General features: G+C 37.8%; 1 protein-coding gene across 1 annotated transcript in view; it reads left to right on the top strand.

The window, feature by feature from the left end:
- ADSS2 (adenylosuccinate synthase 2) overlaps positions 1-17,022 on the top strand; it is a 41,810-nt gene that overhangs the window by 1,315 nt on the left and 23,473 nt on the right. Inside the window, exons 2-3 of the mRNA XM_004605443.3 lie at positions 14,544-14,646; positions 16,025-16,093. Of these exons, the coding sequence (XP_004605500.1) occupies positions 14,544-14,646; positions 16,025-16,093 (172 nt within the window). The remainder of the gene's footprint in view (positions 1-14,543; positions 14,647-16,024; positions 16,094-17,022) is intronic.

The raw sequence follows: 17,022 nt of genomic DNA, 5'->3' as shown, positions 1-17,022 counted from the left end.
GCCCGGCTGGCTGTAAGCTCTTTCTCTGGCAAGTGAATTCCTTGGCAGGGTGTTGAAACAAGGTCACAGAAAGTAAAAAGGCAAATGCAAATATTCTCAGGCTAGCTTTTTTTTTTTGACATGTACTCCGCCACCCCCTATTCGTTGGTTTAAGTTAATTGTCTCACCAGTTTCCTATTCTTGTTACTACTAGCACCTCCCCAACACCCTCCCTCCTTTCCAACTTTCTGTTTTCCACCCCTCAGGCAATATGTGTACCTACCTTGTTTAATATAGCACTCATAAAGGTGTTTCCATTGAATCCCAAACCACTCCATTACCCACCCACCCCTCACCTTTGAAACTGGTTCACTAACACCCTGTTCACTTTGTTTTGATCTTTACATAAGATCTGGCTATGCTGTAGGGGGAATAAATATGCTCATACTCAATTCTTATGTTGGGTCAAGGGGAGAGAGTCTTTGTCTCCTCTAACATCTGAAAATGGTAGTACTCAAATTTAGCTACATTATGGACTGTGAAATGTAACCAGTTTGGGAGATTACTGCCTTTGCTCTGAAAGAGCCTCAGAAAAGCAATTCGTTTGTAGTGTGGGTTGGAGTCAGTATTACTGTTAGTGTAAACTTAGTACTGAAGGAGCTAAGAGAACTGATGCCCTTGAAAAGTCTAGAGAAAAGTGATTGAGGAGGAGCCATGTTTGGCTCTAAAATGTTAGCTGAATATGGAGAAGAAATATGAAAGGTCTTTCCAACAGACTTTCTCACTGTCGACTCTTGTTTAATTCCAAAAATTGTATGTTCTTCTAGTGTGTTCTCACTGTTACATTCTTAGAAAAGAATGTAAGTAATGAATTAATATAAGCCCGTCACTTTTGTATTTCACCTTGGTAACTACTATCTTCAGTCCTAGTTTGTGATCAGTCTGTTACCTTATAAGAGAGGGGAGTGTTGAAATTCTTAATATATAGAGGTGAGAAAAGAGAAAAGTCACCATTAGTAAAAGACATTTTGAATTTGAATTGCCTGGTTTGGTGGCAATTCTTGTGTTATAATTGAAAGTGTGAACTGTTAGAGCTAAATATATGTATTTTGTCATTCATGATATGGACTCAAAATTTTGTCCTGCCATTTTTTCAGAATATTGCACAGAATGTAGCAATATTTCCAAGTGTGAAATTATTAACTAGGGAACTTACTCCAATATAAAGTGCAATTTTAAAATGTATATTTTCAAAAATTATATATACATTTGACTATATATCATATATATACATATGACATTTTTATATGTAAAATGCTCTTTGGGGACACAATAAATACAAAGCTATTGGTATTTTCACAATCATATACTTAAAGCCCACATCTTCCAGATTCAGGATTTACGGAGAGAAGTTTATTATTTGACAGGTACTTTATCATATGGCAGATGAATTAGATTGTAAGTTGTGTATGACTTGCACCAAAGAAGAACCACTACCAATCCCTTACAGTGTTAAACCCTTTTAAGAAAAAAAGACATAAGAATAGGATTACTCCAGGTATGGTATACATTCATTCCACACAGGCATGAATGTCTACACAGGACGAACATAGCCCACCCCCCCCCCCCCCCCCCGTTTAAAAACTAAAGATGATAAGGATTGGTTCCCTCAGGACTTTACAGTCTAGAGGACAAGTGTGTATGAATAGGTGATGTTGGCATACAGGAATAGTACAGGTTTTTTGAAGGGATAAGGTGTGGGAATAAAAAGACCCACTTTTGGCATCACCAATCTTTTCTTAGGAAGAAAATTTCATGTCCCCTCAAATCCTCTTCAAGTTAGCAATTACACATTTAGATGCTCTTTTCATTATTGTGTTTCATGAGATAAAAAATTGATATTATATTAGTTTCAGATGTGTCCTGTATGTTGTCCAGTAGAAACCATAGCAGTTTTAATTCCTTCATAGCATATCAGGTCTTAAGCAATTATTTATTCTTAGAGAAAGGGAGCTTGGATAGTCTTGGTGACAAAAATGAAATTGCCTATGACCAGAATAGCTAGAATAATATTCTCTAGTATTCTCTTTCATAATGTGTGTGCCCCAATGATAAAATATTAATGAAAGTTAATTGTAAAGTGAAAGTATATTCTGCTTGCTATATATGAGCTTACTATAAAAGTTAATACAATGAAAAAATGCTTATTTGTAGCCAGATGCTAGTATGTGCTGAAGGTTCTAACATCAGCTGTTAGTTACTGATAGGGTTAGGAAGATGGTGCTAGGGGCTGAGTACATGCTGTGTTATGGTGGAACCCTGGGTTCAGTCATGCTCATGGTCCCCTGAGCACCACTGTGAATAACCCAGGAGTAATCACAGCCAGGAGTAATCACTGAACACTGCCAGGTATTGCCCTTAAACCAAACCAAAACACACACAAAAGTGTAACATTTATGCCAGAAGCAAACTGAGACTTTCTTTTTTTGAAAAGTGTTTTTAAAAAAAACTTAAAAGGGATAATTTTAGTGTAATTTAATGCATTTCCCTTAAAGAGCTAAGTTTTTCTCACAAACTATTTCTGCTATTTTTGAAGATAGTAAGAAGAACACTTAAGGTAAAACCATTCCTTCAAGTTAGTAACAGTGACTCTTCTGTGTCTCTTCTCTGGGTTACTTTTATATAGTTTAAGGAATTTCGTATGTATGTAGATGTATACCAGTCTATAGTACTATTTCTTGGTTAAATTTTGCTTCCTCACATTACTGTGTTTTATTATGTCGGTTTCTAATAAGACAAAACATTTTTTCTTGTTTCTCCCACAGCACCTAAATCAGTTTGATTCCCGGCATCCCATATTGGTCCCCTGAGCACCGCCAGGAGTAATTCCTGAGTGCAGAGCCAGGAATGACCCCTGTGCATCGCCAGGTGTGACCCAAAAAGCAAAAAAAAAAAAAAAAAAAGAAAAGAAAAAGAATACAATATTGGGGTTTTATTTGTGCTATAAGTTATTTTGACTTGAAATTTGTAGTTCAGTTTCATTGATTTTTTTCTACTGGCTCAGTACTCAGATTTGTTCCTGGTGGTGCTGGGGCATATGTGGTGACAAGGATCAAATGTGGGGCTTTCTGTGTACAAAACCCATGATACTGCCCAGTAAGCTAGTTCAATTGTGTTTAAGAAAATATCATTTCTGGCCAGGGAAGAAGCTCATGTGTAGAGCACATGCTTTGCTGTGGGAGCCCTGGGATGGGTCCCTGGTTCCACACAGTCCCCCAGTACCTCCCAGGCTCCATTATGATTCCCCTGATTATAACCGGATATCCCTACTGGTTATAATCTAGCCTCCCCCCCCAAAAAAAAAAGAGAAAAATCTTTGTAAATGGATTTAGTGGTTGTCATGATTTACAAAGAGCTTCATGACATCATTGGTTTATACATTTGGAGGCTATATCTCGGATCCTTCCATCTCATTTAGCATTTAGTATGAGTTTGATTGTGCATCGCCAGGTGTGACCCCCCCAAAAAAAACCATTTCAGAATAGTAATTTAAGGTGTGAAATAGATGGTACCTGAGATTTTCTTAATTTTTTTTTTTTTTTTTTTTTTTGCTTTCTGGGTCACACCCGGTGATGCTCAGGGGTTACTCCGGGCTCTGCACTCAGGAATTACTCCTGGTGGGCTCAGGGGACCATATGGGATGCTGGGAATTGAACCCGGGTTGGCTGCGTGCAAGGCAAACGCCCTACCTGCTGTGCTATCTTCCAGCCCCGATTTTCTTAATTTTTGTAGCATTTTTCTGTGCACAAAATTGGAAGATAGTCATAATAATATAAGGTGGAATGGATATCTTTAAATCTTTGATAGATAAAAGGGCTAGACACTTGAGTATCTTTGCTGAAAAAGAAATCAGATACCCTGTGTATATTTTCTCTTCCATCTGCCCTGTAGCACTGTCGTCCTGTTGCTTCTCGATTTGCTTGATCTCTTCCATCTAGCATGGTTAATTTTGAGTAGTTTAACTTAATTAACTACTGCGTAAAGGTTGTTACTGCTTAATCTGCTGTCCTTTGAAATCATAAGCTAATTGTAATGATATGAGTGTTTAAATAAATGTAGTCATTCTTGTTTATAACTGCTTCATTGCTGTGGATTAATGAGTATGAGAGTTTTAGTTTTGACTAATAGATTCATCTGGAAAAAAGATAGCCAGGAAAGGAGCATTGGTACTGCTATCAAAGGATTGTTAGTTTCCTGGGGCCTGAGCAATAATACATCAGGTAGAATGCTTGCCTTGCACACAGCTGGCTGATGTTCGATCCCCAGAACCACATTATGGTTACCCAAAATCTTGTAGGATTGATCCCTAAGTATAGAGCCAGAAGTAAGCCCTGAGTACCTCTGGCTGTGCCAGGCTGTGCTCCTCCACAAACAAATAAACAAAAACCCAAGTAGATTCCTAACAATCTTGATGATTCCAGACAAGAAAACCCTTTTTCAGTTGCTAAAATAATTCAAAGAAATGGAATCCGAGGTATTGCTGCTCTCTATTGTGATAACTCATAATGGTACCCCCAGCTTTTTGATTGATGTTCATTTTAAGCTCTATGACGAGATTTTTCATCTGTTCAGAATAAAAATAAAGTGAAGATTCTCAAACTGTATTAGAGACTGAAAAATGCCTCTGAGCTATGATCATGAAATTTGTTCGTCTTTCATATTTGACTCTACTGTTATTTAAAAAGACACCATTTTAGGTTTAGAACATAAGAGACCATTCAGCAATTTGCTCCTCTACCACTGTAGGAATACAGTTAATTTTGGATGGAGAAAGATGCGAGAGTTAGGAAATTGGTAGTTAATTTTGCAGACTAATAATTTCATTTCTTTCCAAACACTCTTCCCTCCTCTAACTTGTTCTGAATCTTTGGGGTTTCCTGTTTACTTAAACTATCAAATTTTCTTGATCCAAACTTTATTCTTGAGAGCCATGTTTCTAAGGAGTCATGGGAAGAGAATTCAAAATAGTGTCTTCTGATATACTTCAGTTTAATATCAAACTGGGAAGAAAAAAACGCACATGAAAAACCAGATCAGTTATAGAATTAATAAATACTATCATATTATCCTGTATTGTACAGTGCTCTTACCTCCTTAGATTTTTGTTTCTGAAAGCATAAATATTTAAATTTGCAAGTTATAATTTTTTAAAAAATTTTTTTACTGAGTCACCATGTGGAAAGTTACAAAGTTTTCAGGTTTAAGTCTCAGTTATACAATGCTCGAACACCCATCCCTTCACCAGTGCACATATTCCACCACCAAGAATCACAGTATAGCTCCACCCCGTCCCCCCACACCCCTAGCCCCCCCCCCCCACACCCCTAGCCCCCTCCACCACCCCTAGCCCTTGCCTGTGTAACTGATAAATTTCACTTTACTTTCACTTTGATTGCATTCAATGTTTCAACAAAACTCACTATTATTGTTTGGAGAGTCTCCCCCCTAAAGTCAGACCTGCTGAAAAGGAAGCATTTGACAATTTGTTTTCCATTGCTGAGAATGAAGAGGTATGAGGTCGAGTGACTGCTCCTAGTGGCCTCACGGTTTTGGGTTTCTGTATTTTAGTATTTTAGTAACTAAGTCCAAAGAAATATCTGCCAGAAATTGCATCACTGCAAACTTGCACTTCTCAATTATATTATATTCAAGTTATAATTTTATGTGTAGTTTTATTGCTAGTGCAAGTTGTGAACTTGGAGAGCAGGCTGTATATATAGTATGTTTCAATGGGCTTGTCAGTCATTGAAATTCTTTGTAAGCAATGGGGTATACCTTAAGCAGAAAGGAGATTTATTTGAAGGAAGAACTGAATGGCCAGACCTCAGAGTTGCCTCTGAGTCAAAAACATCTCCTAGGATCTCTGCACTCAGAACTTGGCAGTCCTTCTCATTAGAATGCCACTTTTGATCGTAAGTATCTATCTCAAACTCCTAACTGCCTTCCTGGAGTCTCAAATTCAATTTTCTAAGAGTGAAGAACTTAATTGACTCTGGCTGGATTAAGTTTTTATATTTGGGGGTGGGCGGAGATGCAGGGCCTGAAAACGAGAGGAGTTAGACATAAAAAAAGTTATAGGTAGCAGACCTACTGTTGTTAATTTCAGATAGAAAAATAAGAAATGAATAAGCAGTTCTGGGCTCTTATGTGTAAAAGGTTTCTAGCAGTAATAGGCTGGATTGCTAATTTTTTTTTGGCTTTTTTAAAAAAGGAAATAACATTTGGAGTTACATGGGTCTTTATTAACTATGATTAGGAATAATGGAGATTAGCTCTACCTGTATTAATTTAAAAATGTGAAGGGGCACACTAGAAGAATTGCTTTCCAGTTTGAGAACAGAATTATATAGGGACTGTACTGGTGATCAACCCAGGACACAGACACACAGACACAGACACACACACACAGGCACACACACACAGACAGACACACACACACACAGACAGACACACACACACCCCTTTTCCACTGAGCTACCTCCCTCTTGGAGAACACAGCATTTTAGTGAAGATTTAGTTATGACATTGTACTAGACCTGGACTTCTTAAATTTTTTTCCACTCTTGAGATATTTTTTATTCCCTGGGTATATAAGTATTAAAAAGGAGGTACATAAATAAAGGTTACCATTAGTAGATCATAAATTTAAAAAAAATTTTTTTTAAAGACTTTTTTAAGCCTCCACACTAAGTTATATGACTATGTGGGTGAGCAACCATGTATGATGCCAGGGTGTGAAGTCTAGACCATTTTAACATTTTTCTTAGTCATTAGGAAGCTTATATTTTTAGAGTTAATCTTTTGTGAGGAGTTGGGAGTTACGTCTCACAGTATTTTAATTAATTAATAATTGCTTTTTGAGTCACACTCAGCGATGCTCGGGGGTTACTCCTGGCTTTGCATTGAGGAATTATTCCTGGTGGTGCTTGGGGGGCCATATGGGATGCCAGGGATTGAACCCGGGTCGGCCGCGTGCAAGGCAAACACCCTACCTGCCGTGCTATCGCTCTGGCCCCTCTCACAGTATTTTAGTGATGCCCAGGGATCATACAGGAGTTGAAGCCAGAGCCTTAGCTATACAAATCATATACTTATCACTTGAGCCACATCTCTGACTAGAGTTTATCCTGATGTAGGAACAATAGTAAAAACTTCAGTAAAATAAATACCAAAGTAGAGTGTGTTTGTGACTGTGGAGGGATTTGATCTTTTTTTTTTTTAATGTACATAGCCTCTAATACAACAGACTTGTATTTAATATATGAAAAATATATGTTATAAACATGATTTTACTCAGACTTTTTACATTGCATGTACCCACTTTGGGGTTCATAATTTTTGATTGTTTCTTAGGATTTTAGAAGGTCTGCTTCAAAAGTGAAGATATTTTTTAAAAATTAAATACATCTAAGGATCATTAATATTTTCTCTTAATATAATTGATCTGGATGACAACACTGGTTGCTGTTAAACAGCTTATTATATAAGTTAGTAGAGCATTTTTTAGTTAAAATATATATAATTGATAAATAAAATGTTTCAATTTAAAGTATTTGTTAAATACACAAAGTGATTGGGATCATAAGTTTTGCAAGAATTTAATTCTTACAAAACAGCAAGAGTTACAACTGACTATTAATATGATTAGTACTATTTTGTGGGAGTAATTGATCAAGTTTGGTTGGGGGGAAATTTTGGATTCAGAAGGGACATGTTAGAGCAGTAGGTGTAGCTCAGTACTAGTTGACCTTCCTAGTGCTCCTAGGAGAATTATTAAGCAAGTATGTTTGCTAATAATCCTGGTGTGCATGTGCAAGTTGCCTGTGTAAGAAGCCGTTCTCTCACTGATATGGTAGCTTGAAGTTAAAGAGTATCTGACCTTCAACTCAGAGAAGCGATCACCAACTACATTGTAGTCGAAGGCCATGTGGGGGAAGGGAGTTGCGGGCTGAATGAGGGCTAGAGACTGAGCACAGCGGCCACTCAACACCTTTATTGCAAACCACAACAGCTAATTAGAGAGAGAGAACAGAAGGGAATGCCTTGCCACAGTGGCAGGGTGGGGTGGGGGGGAGATGGGATTGGGGAGGGTGGGAGGGACGCTGGGTTTACGGGTGGTGGAGAATGGGCACTGGTGAAGGGATGGGTTCCCGAACTTTGTATGAGGGAAGTATAAGCACAAAAGTGTATAAATCTGTAACTGTACCCTCACGGTGATTCTCTAATTAAAAATAAATAAAATTAAAAAAAAAAAAAAGAGTATCTGACCTTGTAATTTGCTGATAGTTGGGAGAGTAGGGTGATAGTTGTCATTGTTGTGATTATTGAGACCTCTTTGTTTTGTTGTATATGTATACCTATATAAGTGATCTCTTTGTGGGATCTATATAAGTTATGTTTGAGGACACTTGCCTGCATGTCCTCAAGGTGAATTTTGTATTTTCCACACAATCTATAACTTATCCTGGAAGTGTCCAAATGAGTATGCTTCTGAAATTTAATCTGACACAATGCTAACATCTGCTTCACTTATAGATACCTTATCAAGAAACTCATAACTAAATTTTTCTCAGTTAGCCTCCGAGTCTTCTACATAGCATGTGTTTCAAGAATTAAAAGCTTTTTCACCCAAACACCCCCATACAACACTGTTGACCAAATATACTATGCTATAAGCTAGGTTTTCTGGAGATAGTAACCATATTTTTGTACTCATTTAAGCAGAATTTAAATGAGATTTAAATGATATACATTGCTTACAGTGACAAAAGATTGGAAATAGCTGGGATGCCTCCCTGTGGGACCAGTTTAATAAACTGTTATTTGTTCATATAAGAAAGAATACAGTACAGCTGTGAAACGGAGAGGATGGTTATGGAGAAAAGCCTTTAGATGTGTTAAATGAAACAAAAGCAAACCACCTGGGTATATAGTTTGATATAGGTTCCTGCCATTTGTATACATAGAATAAAAGTATTCAGATGTTTGTGTATGATTTAACTCAGGAGGAACAACAGGTGGTAACTGTTCTCCTTACAGCAGGAAACCAGAGGAATGGAAGGTTAAAAAAAATGACCACTTTTTACTCTTGACACTTCTGTTTAAAAAACCATGAAAAATATTGTTCCTTGCAGCTATCACATGAAGTAGGTGTTGTTTAACACCTGTTTCTGTCTTGTTAAGTCCTGCCTTCCATCTGTTATCTTATAGACAGGAGCCCACTGCTGCCAAACTTTGCTGGGATGTGTCTCAGTGGCCATGCCTTCTCTGCTAACCCTGGATTAGATCCTCACACATGAATGGCTCTGCTGTGTTCCCTCTGGAGTGGCTCCATCAACCTTTGCCCTTCCTAGCCCCTCTAGGTGTGGTCTTGGCTCCCAAGCACTGCTGGGTGCAGCTCCTACAAAATCTTAACAAAAGCAAATCATGGCGTATACTAGTTTTTAAGCAAGAATTTTTTTCTGGGATTCAAAAGTGCAAGTTGGTGTTTGCTTTTCTGATGTTTTTATTTTTAGCAGGCATTTCTTTGTGATTGATTATGATTTGATTAAAAAATAACTTTCTTTTTGTTTAACAAGTAACCCTGTTAATAAGTTAAACTAGCAATTCTCTGGAGCAGTTTTATTATTTTTAAAATAGTCCATAAGTGGTTTTTATTTTATTGCTATTATTATTATTATTATTATTTTTGCTTTTTGGGTAGCACCCGGTGATGCACAGGGGTCACTCCTGGCGCATGCACTCAGAAATCACCCCTGGTGGTGCTCAGGGGACCATATGGGATGCTGGGATTCGAACCCGGGTCAGCCGAGTACAAGGCAAACGCCCTACCCGCTGTGCTACCACTCCAGCCCCCATAAGTGGTTTTTAATTTATTTCTTGGAAGTAAAGAATTTGTAGGAATCGCCTAGCTTGTTTACTTTAATTTTTTGTTAATAATACACAAAAGTTTGAACATAGGTTCAGTTACTTTTTTTTTTTTTTTTGGTATGTTTTGTTTTGGGACCACACCTGGTTGGTGTCAGGACTAATACTGGCATTGTGTTCAGGGGTCACTTACTCATTTGCCCTTGTGATGTCAGATATTTAAATTAAAGGCCTCTTGTATGCAAAACATGCATACTAGCCTTTTTTCAGTCCTAAAATTAGTTTCTTTTACTTATCATCATTGGTTTTTACTTTTTCTCTCTATGCTAGTAGCTAAAACTGAAAGCTGAAACATGAGAATTCAGAACAGTCTTTTTCCATTTTTATTTGGGTTATTTTCTTTTTTGTTGATGAATTGTATTATTTCTTTACATGCTTTGGGTAATACCCCATGTTGAATGTAATGATATGCAGAGTATCTTCTCCCAGTTAATAGGTTGCCCTGTTTTAGTTTCTTTGACTATGTAAAGATTTTTTAATTTGATGTAGTCTCATTTATTTCCTCTTATTTTTCTTGCCATTGGAGTTGTATTTAAATACATCTTTGAGGTCATTAATCTTAGAATGTATCATCATTCGTTTATGTAATTTAAGGTTACTGGTGTTTTAATCAAGTCCTGAATCTATTTTGAGCTGTTTTTCTCTTTTCTATATTTTTGGTTTTTTTGTTTCGGGACCACTCAGGCATTTCTCAGAGTTTACTCCTGGTTCTGCTCAGGATCACTCCTGGTGGTGCTAAGGGGACCATATAAGGGTGCTGGGGATCAAACGTAGATTGGTCACTTGCAGGGCATGCTCACTGTTCTATCTCTTTGACCCATGGAGTTAATCTTTGTGTGTGGTATTTATGATCTTGTTTCTTCCACCCTTTCCTTCTGTTTCTTCTCTGTTTCTTTAAATGTAGCAGTTCAGTTTTCTCAATACTAGGAAGAACTTTCCTTTTTCCACTGTACTCCTTTGTTGTAAGTTTGTTGTTTAGATACATACAAACACACACAGACAGTTTTATTCCCCCTGGATTTTACTCTTACATATATATCTCCTTATCATATGTGTTTATGGGTGGGGGGGCAAAAGAGAGGGCACTTGGGTTTTCCTGTTAGGTTTATTCCTTTGGTCTGTTACCCATTTTTGCTCCAGTACCATGCTATTTTCATTACTAGTAATTTGTAATCTGTAAAAAATAAAAACATGCACGCAGAAGGGTGATGTGTGTTCGCAGGCTCTCGGGATGGCTCTCTCTCTCTCTCTCTCTCTCTCACTCTCGCTGTTCGCGTTCAGTGCTCTTGAGCCACTGTGTATGGACCAGATCGGGATGGCTCCTCCTTTGTGCTCTCTTCTGTGTGTGCCACTGTGCTTTCTTCTGTTTGTTTCTCTATCTCTGACTCTGTCTCTGTAGACTCTCCTCTAGTCTCTTCTGACCTCTCTCTGTCTCTGTCATCTCTCCTGATCTCTCTTTACGGAGGAGCCCTTCTGCTTCTCTCTCTGGAGCTCCACTGCTCTCACTTCTGACTCTGATTCCTTCCGCTCTTGCAGTCTTAATTTATATAATCACATAGGGTGGTCATACAAAGGTAGTTTGAACATTAACAAATCAACAAAGAGGGGCAAGACCACTCCTCCAGGAGAATAACTCAAGGATAAAATCTCATCTAAGGAGATTACTCCAGATTACTAGTAGATCCGTTTAAGGGCGGATCCCGTTCAGGGTGTGTTGCTTTCTTCTTTCCTCAGCTAGTAATCCACTTAATTAGTTGTTGTAAATCTACTTCTAGTATTTCTAGCAATGTCATCTCTATGAGCACAGTAAGAGAAATATTAAACTTAAAGTTTGGTTCTTCCTGAGGACATCTCACTATGTATTCCAGACCACAGTCCTCAGGTCAAGTCAGTTCAGGTTAGTCTTCCTAACCCCAGCAGAGTCCTAGTCTCATCATTAGTTTTGGATCATGACAGAATTTGTCAATGACCATGCTCTCAACTAATAGTTGAGTATTGTGGCACTTTGGCTTGGCCCATTTTGATGCTAGGGCAGCTCACAGCTTGCCCTGGATCTATTCCATTTCTCGTCGGGGCCCTGCTTTTGGGGTGCTAGGAACTAAGGGCAACTTGAGTTGAGAAAGCAGATGCTCAGGAGTAAATATTGGAATCAATCAACTCCCAAGTTACAAAGCATAATATTAAGTGTCTTCCTGTGTCCACACGGAAAGGGCATTGCTTTAAGGTAAACAAGTTCCCTGCAGCAAGGCTGAAAGGACAAACCCAATGTTATTCTACAGTAATCCATCTTGAAAATAAGATGTGATATTTCTATTTTTGTTGCTTTCTCTCAGGACTTCTTGATTATTTCTGGTCTTTTGTGTTTCTATATAAATTTCGGGACAGTTTGTTAAATTTCTTTGAAAGAATTCATTGGTATTTTGATAGGGTTTGCATTGAACCTGTTGTTTGCCTTAGTTACATAAAATAGACATTTTAACAAAAGTTCTCCCAAGCCATGAGCATGTAATTGCAGTATTTCTTTGTCTTCTTTCAGTTATTTTAACAATGTCTATTGTGTTTAGTGTAGGTTTTTGATTACCATTTTAGTTTCTCATATACAAAAATCATTTGATGTTTATATACAGATGGTCATCATGAGAACTTAGTTTTTCTTAGCAATTTTTAACTTTGTGATATATTGTTGACCCCCCTACAGAATCCTGAGTATTATAGCTCCTTGCATATAGTCAATCTTGTTTTATCCCCCTGGTTTTTCCCCAGTTTTTCTAATTTTTGTTTAAAAATATCAGGGAGAGGGGCTGGAGCAATAGCACAGTGGGTAGGGTGTTTGCCTTGCATGCGGCTGACCCGGGTTCGATTCCCAGCATCCCATGTGGTCCCCTGAGCGCATCGCCAGGGGTGATTCCTGAGTGCAGAGCCAGGAGTAACCCTTGTGCATCGCCAGGTGTGATCCCCAAAAAAGCAAAATAAACCAAATACATACTTTAAAAAAAAATATCAGGGAGATAATGCAAAGAGCTGGACGTGCTTTGTATGTAGGAGGCCCAAGTTTAACTCGTAGCATTGCACGTTCTTTGAGCTCAGAGCCAAAGAGGAATTCCAGGCACCACTGGGTGTGGCTTCAAAACCATAAGAAAAAAAAAGTAGAAAAATCATCTACTTTTTTATTTTTCCTTTTTCCTTTTTTTATTTCTCTGCATCTACTTTTAATTTTTTTTAAAAAGTTGTTCACAATAGTTCATTACAGATAATATTCAAACACCAATCCCACCACTGTGCACCTTCCCACCACCATAAGAGGAAAGTGTATGTGAAGATTGTTGTATATCATCCTGGAGCCATTTAAGCCCTTGTATAAAAGATGACAAGCACTCACTGTGTTAAACCCAAACAAAAATGTGCTACTTTTGATATTTGATATATCAGTGGGATAGAGTAGGTTGCATGGCCGAGAAGTGCTGTAGGAGGTGTGTCTGTGTCACTCTCTTCCAGGAACTTTATTTCATAGTCTCTGGATCTTGGCTGTGGATGAGATTATATGGCCTCGGGGGCAGTTTGTGTGTGTCATTGCCAAGCTACTGGAAAACTGGGAACTGGGTGGAAGGAGGCCTAGTCTTGTTCTGAGCAGGCTTAGAGATCTCAGTCACTGGTCCTGCATACCTGGGTTTTTCTGCAGGTTCCCTCATAGGTGAGGCTCGTCAGAGCCTTTGGAGAGCCACCTTGAGCATGAATGTGCGGTTGGGTTCTTGAGGTTTTCAGCTGCCAGGGTTTTGCTTGGGCAGGGATGGAAATTCAACCCGCTTCCCTCCAAGTTGCCCCGGTGAAGACAGCCTGGTATGGGGTCAGGATGTTCTGTGCGTCTACTTTTTAATAATTTGATTTTTCACACTCTGCTTTTTTATTGACCACTAGATATGAACCTCAGAGTGGAAGTGTCACTCAGGGTTTATAATATGATTCTTTGACTTGCAGTTTACTTGCCTTGTGTATTAGTTTATTTAAAGATGAATACATTCAAGGGATCTCTTACAACACTCACAAAAGTGAATTGTAAATTAAAAAATAAAGTATCTCAGGGGATTTACTAGTTGGTAAGGCCATGTAAAAATATCAGACATTAGGCACTATGTGAATAATTGCTTTTCTGGTTGTATTTTAGAAGTTTGTTTTTTAATTAGCTAATTCTATGAATAAATCTTCTTAGATTGCTCTCTGTAAATAGTACCAAAAACAGAATAACAAGTGAATTGTCTCCTGTACTATTTTCACTTTCTTTTTTCTCTTTTAAGAAGGGATATCCCTGTTTTCCAGAAACCTGAATTGTCCACTTCCTACATTCTGGGAGGAATAGTAAACGTGGGTATATCATAGTGTGGAAAGGAGGAAAGTTAGGCAAACCATTTTAAAGCCTGTAAAGAATACTTGAGTTTTCTTAAGTTTTGTCAGTATAGTAATGGAAATCCAAGGGTTTAAGTTTTATCAGCATTTCAGCAGGAAAGCATTAGTTGACATTGAAAAAGGAGAAACTGTCATATTTATCAATGGGTTTAATGTTTCTCTGTCTTATATTTCAGGGAGGTAATAATGCTGGCCATACAGTTGTTGTAGATTCTGTGGAATATGATTTTCATCTTTTACCCAGTGGAATAATTAATCCAAATGTTACTGCATTTATTGGTAAGTATAATTGAAGTTGTGGTAAGCATAGTGTACATACCACTTACTCATTTTCCCCCAGTTGATAATAATGATCATTTTTCATTATACTGATTTTACCTTTAATCAGGTGATTCATTGATCTTTTATTAGTGTTGACTTTTATACTTTCTGGAATATATCTATTTTACAATTCTTCTAGTTCTTTTAACAATAATACTTTGGGAAATTATTACTTTGCTTTTATCTATGATCATTTGCAGTCTTAATTCTATAAAGGAATATTAGATAACCAAAATAGTTTTCCATATACTGGAAAAGGAGGTATACAGAGGAAGAAATGTGAGAAAACTGGATTGAGTTTGAATTGTTACATGATGCAATATATTTTCTGCTTTAGAATTTAATATTTAAAAGTACTAATCACAGCTCACTAAATTGAATTTGATGACCATTAATAGAATATGATACCCCATTTTGAAAGATATTGATGTCCTGTGACTTGGTTTGATTAGTATAAAACAACATAATTTCTTTCAAAATAAGACACTTTATTTCAAAGAAATGTGAAATTATGGAGCATTATGGGATAAGTAAGTGATTTAGAGTTCCTGACTTGCAAGCAAGTTAGAATTCAGTTGCTACATATGCCACGCACAGTCCTGGAAGCTCTCTGTATGTGATACCTGGTAGTGCAAGTTACTCAGCCTCACCATACTTCCATCTATACAAAGTGCATGTGAGTATGAGCACCACGCACAGCTAAAGGGTTACAACCCTCCACAAACACCACAGCTGAAAAATGTGCTGACCAGCACATATGTGAGTAGCACAAGAACTGGTAGGCATTATAATCATAATATGTGAGTACTACAGTTAAGGAATGTGACACCCCAGGGGCTGGAGCAATAGAACAGCGGGTAGGGCATTTGCCTTGCACGTGGCTGACCCAGGTTCAATTCCCAGCATCCCATATGGTCCCCTGAGCACTGCCAGGGGTGATTCTGAGTGCAGAGCCAGGAGTAACCCCTGTGCATCGCCAGGTGTGACCCAAAAAGAAAAAAAAAATGTGACACCCCAGCAAGCAAGTGTGCGAGTATCAAGGAGTGTCACCCCTTGGTAAGCACTAAGGCCTTGAGTATGTGAGCACTGCACTGAACTGAGAGTCCAGCCACATGCAAGGCAAGTACTGTTTTAACCCTGTACTATCACTGTAGCCCAGGGATCATTTCTGTGGTAAACTCCCTGATAAGAAGAGAGATATGTTAACTTAAGTCCGTAGCCTTTGTAATATTATTGTATTATTCTATAAGGGTTATTATAAATGTGTGCATTTTAATATTGCTTGTCTGTATTATAAACAGTCACTTAATGTTAGGATTTGTTTTGTTTTCTTTAGGAAATGGTGTTGTAATACATCTGCCCGGACTGTTTGAGGAAGCAGATAAAAATGTTCAAAAAGGAAAAGGTATGAGTTTGCCTGTTTTTCTAAAAGTTTTCTAGAAATGTATGTCAGACCTACGTTTTTGTCTTGTACTTTTTTCTTAAAATTTTTTATTTATAGAACTGTGATTTACGGTTAATAATATTGTGCATACAATATTTATTTTGGCATTTGGATTTTGGGCCATGCCTGTGATGCTCAGGGCTTACTCCTTGCAGTTCTTAAGGGACTGAATGTGGTGCCAGGTATCAAACCCTGGTCGACCATGGGCTAGGCAAATGCCCTATCCTCTGTAGTATCACTCTGGTCCCAGGCAAGCAATGTTTTGACACCAGTCCCACCACTAGTGTTCCATGCTCCCTCCTGCCTCTCTCCTGTCTACTGCTTTGATAGACACAACTCAGAGTTCTGTGGTTGTAGTTTCGATCTCATGTTTTTTGTTGAGTATATGCTTTGGATATGTAGCTATGCAGCTTTTCCACATTATAGGTATAATAGAGGATCCTGACCCTTATTCCACCAATACTTCCCTTTCTCTTTTTCTTCCTTTTCCTCTTGATTTCTTTCTCTGTTTTTCTGTGGTTAAATACGATCTAAGCACCCTCCCTTTTCCATATTACATTTCCTTGTCCATTATTCTATATATCACTAATAAGTGAGATCATTCTGTGTTTATCCTTCTTCTGGTTTACTTTACTCAACATGGTATCTTAGTTCTAACCAGGTTGCAACAAATTGTATGATACCATTTTTCCTTGCAGCTGAGTAATATGACATTGTGTATATATACCACATCTTCATAGTCCATTCAACTGTTTGAACACGTAGTTTGATTTCATATCTTAGCTGTTGTAATAAGTACTGCATTGAATAATGGTGTACATATATCCTTTCGGATGATTATTTTTATGTCTTGGGATAAATACCTCAAAGTGAAATTGCTGGGTCATCTA

The sequence above is a fragment of the Sorex araneus genome, chromosome 9, assembly GCF_027595985.1.
Source record: "Sorex araneus isolate mSorAra2 chromosome 9, mSorAra2.pri, whole genome shotgun sequence".
Classification (NCBI taxonomy): Eukaryota; Metazoa; Chordata; class Mammalia; order Eulipotyphla; family Soricidae; genus Sorex; species Sorex araneus.
The sequence above is the reverse complement of the archived record's forward strand: the minus strand, read 5'-3'. Positions and strand labels throughout refer to the sequence as shown.